The sequence below is a fragment of the Benincasa hispida genome, chromosome 12, assembly GCF_027475165.1.
Source record: "Benincasa hispida cultivar pf3 chromosome 12, pf3_genome.v1.1, whole genome shotgun sequence".
Taxonomy (NCBI): Eukaryota; Viridiplantae; Streptophyta; class Magnoliopsida; order Cucurbitales; family Cucurbitaceae; genus Benincasa; species Benincasa hispida.
The window spans coordinates 52,063,571-52,067,838 of NC_143489.1; the positions used below are offsets into that span (position 1 = coordinate 52,063,571).

General features: G+C 42.0%; 1 protein-coding gene and 1 non-coding gene across 2 annotated transcripts; one reads left to right on the top strand and one right to left on the bottom strand.

Annotated features, from left to right (window-relative positions):
* Positions 1-523: 523 nt before the first annotated feature.
* LOC150032059 (uncharacterized) lies at positions 524-847 on the top strand. Its single transcript, XM_090308368.1, has one exon. The coding sequence runs from the start codon at positions 524-526 to the stop codon at positions 845-847; it is 324 nt and encodes a 107-aa protein (XP_090164494.1).
* A 39-nt stretch (positions 848-886) lies between these two features.
* On the bottom strand, positions 887-990 carry LOC150032060 (small nucleolar RNA R71). Its single transcript, XR_016525634.1, has one exon. It is a non-coding gene; the product is annotated as a small nucleolar RNA R71 (small nucleolar RNA).
* Positions 991-4,268: the final 3,278 nt, after the last annotated feature.

Below are 4,268 nucleotides of genomic sequence, written 5' to 3' on the forward strand. Positions count from 1 at the left end.
AAACTTGAACGTCAATAGGAGGAGTGTCGTGTATTCTGTTGCACATCTCTAATGCAGCAACGCGTTACAAATACATAAACGCGTCAAAGCATCAATGCATCATTTATACTTAGAACTTATTTTTCCAATTTATTTTATACAATACACTCTTAGCTCGAATCACGATAATAACGAACAAGTTTTTGGCACTGTTGCCAGGGATTCAGAAACAAAACTAACCAGAAATCTCGTTGTATCTTTTGTAGGAACACTTCAGTCGACGGAGTATTACAAGCTAAGCCTACACTTGTGAACGTTTATGAGTAGGGAGAGCACTCCCGAACTTATATACGACCCTGAGATTGAAAGGACCTTCCGATGTAGAAACCGATCTAATCGTCTTCACAGGATGAGGCAACAACTTCTTAGACAACAAAATAGGCAACAAGCAATGGCGGACAACCAGGCAAATTAGAACTTAGCTCAACAACTAGCTTATGCTGTGCAAAATTCGATCCTAATGGCAAACAGTAGCACGCGTCCCATGAGGGAGTACGCGTCCTCTATACTGTATGATTTCTCACCAGGAATCATATACCCAATGCCAGATGGGATGAGGTTCGAGATGAAATCTGTAATGCTTCAAATGCTCCAGACTGTTGGAAAATTTGGGGGTGGTCGTGGAGAAGATCCTCATGCCCACATGAAATGTTTCTGGGAAACGTGTAATTCATTTGTGATTCCTGGAGTCACTCCAGAGGCGATCAGGCTATCTTTGTTCCCCTATTCTTTGCGTGATGACGTAAAACAATGGGTAAGCTCAATGGAGCATGGTGAAATCACTACCTGGGAGAAGTTGGTGGAGTAATTTATGCAAAAATACTTCCCACCTACCACCAATGTGAGGAGGCATCGAGAAATTATGAACTTTGAACAAGAAGAAGCTGAGACCTTAAGTGTCGCATGTGAGCGTTTTAAGGGATTGGTCAAAAATTGCCCGAACCATGGACTACCACTAACTATCCAGATGGAGACTTTTTATGGTGGATTGAATAGAGCATCGCAGATGGCAGCCAACGCAGCTGCAACTGGTGGAATTATGGATAAATCTTACAACGAGTTTAAAGAGATATTAGACCGGATTGCTAAGCACAACATGGAATGGATGGACAATTCGTATGATGCAAGAGCTGACAGGAAGAAGAGATCTCAGAATGTTAATTCTATCGATTCCAACGCAATAGCCACACTTTCTGCACAAGTGGCTACGATGACCAGCCTTTTGTAGAATATATCGTTAGGGAACGCATCAAATCAGTAGAAGGTAAATCAGGTAGAAGCATTCGGGCAGCCCATGGTTAACTGTGTGGGCTGTGGAGATCCTCATTCTTATGCTGAGTGCCCATAAAACCCACAGTCAGTATGCTTCATTAAAAACAACCCATTTTCCAATACATATAATCCTGGATGGAGGAACCATCCAAATTTTTCTTGGACATGAGGAAATCCACAGGAGTACCACCCAGGGGCGAATCAATAGCAAAGGCAAGGACCACGCCTGCATTTCAACCAATGCATTAGCCACACCAACAATCCTTTAATAGAGAAGGACAGACGTCGAGCTCAGGATCTCTGCTTGAGAACCTATTAAAGGAGTACATCGTCCAGAATGACACGTTGCTGAAGAGCCAGGCGTCGTCTATTAGAAACCTGGAAATACAGGTAGGGCAGATAGCGAGCGAATTGAAGAATAGGTAGCCTGAAGTTTTGCCTAGTAACACTGAAACTCTTGGGAGCAACAATGGAAAGGAGCAATATCACGCGGTGACGTTGCGAAGTGGAAAAGCTCTTGAAGAAAAAAGAATGAATCTAAGAAACAACAGTCCTTCAATGGAACGCAACACACGTTCAATGGCAGTAGAAGATCAAGAAGAAAGAACGCTGGAGACCACAAGCGATTCAAAACCAAGTACGTCTAACATCGGAAAACCTACAGTGCCGCTGAATGCACCATTTCCTAGACGCTTGATGAAGAAGAATGATGAACAACAATTCAAGCACTTTCTTGAGCTCCTGAGGTAATTGCATATCAACATTCCACTTGTAGAGGCCTTGAAGCAAATGCCAAAATATGTCGAATTTTTGAAGGACATTTTGACGAAGAAAAGGAGAGTCAGCGAGACGGAGGTAATTGCACTAGCACATGAATGCAATGCGTTAGTAAGCAGCAGTCTACCCAAGAAACAAAAGGACTCTGGGAGCTTCACAGTTCCGTGCTTGATAGGAGGGTTGGATGTAGGACATGCATTATGCGATTTGGAAGCAAGCATTAATTTCATGCCACTCTCAATCTTTAAGAAATTGGGAATTGCCGAAGCACAACCCACTTCTATTACTCTTCAGCTCGCTGATAGAACAATCAAGTACCCTGAAGGAAAGATTGAAGACGTTCTGGTAAAATTTGACAACTTCATATTCCCAGCAGATTTTATCATCTTAGACTATGAAGCGGACAAGGAGGTACCATTTATTATTGGACGCCCCTTTCTAGTTACTGGGAAAGTTTTAATAGACGTGCATAAAGGAGAATTGACTATGCGCGTAGACAATCAAGAGGTGAAGTTTAATGTGTTAAACGTATTAAAGTTCCCGGACAGTGAAGAATGTCAATTGAATAGTATAGAGTTGCCTGAAGAAGAAGTGACCCATGTGTGCGAGGTCCTCGCATTGGAGGAGAACATGAAACAATCAGAGTCGCCAAGTCTGAGTGAGCGGCGGACAAAATCAATGCGTCCATCACTAGAGGAACCATTAGAACTCGAGTTGAAACTGTTACCTAGTCACCTGAAATATGCCTTCCTTGGAACAAATAAAACTTTACTTGTAATTATTTCCGCGAATCTTACTGAGCCTAACGAGCACTCTCTTTTGCAGATACTGAAAAAGCACATGCATGCAATAGGTTGGACACTAGCGAATATCCGTGGCATCAGCCCATCTTATTGCATGCATAAGATCAGGCTGGAAGAAGGGAAGTCAGGGTCGATTGAGCCTTAAAGAAGGCTGAACCCCATAATGAAGGAAGTGGTCAAGAAAGAAATCCTAAAATGGTTGGACGTAGAAGTGATCTATCCTATATCCGACAGCAGCTGGGTAAGCCCAGTCCAATGCGTTCCCAAGAAAGGGGGAACAACTGTAATAGTCAATAGCAATAATGAACTCATTCTTTTGAGGACTGTCATGGGTTGGCGCATTTGTATGGATTATAGGAAGCTCAACGCGGCAACCAAGAAAGACCACTTTCCCTTTCCTTTCATTGACCAGACAGACTTGCTGGCAAAGAATTTTATTGTTTCCTTGATGGATACTCTGGTTATAACCAGATTTTGATTGACCTAGAAGATCAGGAGAAGACAACATTTACCTGTCCCTTTGGAACGTTTGCGTTCAGACGCATGCCCTTTGGGCTGTGCAACACACCTGGAACATTTCAAAGGTGTATGATGACAATCTTCTCTGACTTCTTAGAAAAGACCGTTGAAGTCTTCATGGAAGATTTCTCAGTCTTTAGAGAATCATTCCAATCATGCTTAGATAATTTGGAGGCTGTCCTTGCTCGATGCAAGGAAACAAACCTTGTGCTGAATTGGGAAAAATGTCACTTCATAGTGACTGAAGGAATTGTCTTAAGCCACAAAGTATCTAAAGTTGGGTTAGAAGTTGATGAAGCCAAGATAGATGTCATAGCTAAACTTCCACCACCAATAAATGTTAAAGCTCTACGAAGTTTTCTAGGATATGTTGGCTTTTATCGAAGGTTCGTTAGAGAATTTTCTCAAATTGCGCGACCTCTGAGTGCATTATTAGAGGCAAATCGGCCCTATGATTTCAATGAAGACTGCTGCGATGCATTTGAAACATTGAAATATGTGTTAACTACAGCTCCAGTACTAATAACACTGGATTGGACGTAACGTTTTATTCTCATGTGCGACGCAAGTGATGTTGCAGTAGATACCATGCTGGGGCAGAAGAAAGGAAATTTGATACATCCCATATCTTACATGTCCAAAACACTGAATGACTCTCAAGAATACTACACAACCACGGAAAAAGAAATGTTGGCTGTAGTGTTTGGCATCGAGAATTTTAGATCTTATTTAGTTGGTGCGTCAGCCACCATTTATACAGATCACTTAGCCATAAAGTTCCTGATGAGTAAAAAGGATGCGAAACCATGATTAATAGGATGGGTGCTGTTATTACAGGAATTTGACATTGATATTCAG

What these genes read in the sequence shown, in the direction of transcription:
- LOC150032059 (XM_090308368.1), top strand. Translation starts at nt 524, where the DNA reads ATGAGGGAGTACGCGTCCTCTATACTGTATGATTTCTCACCAGGAATC.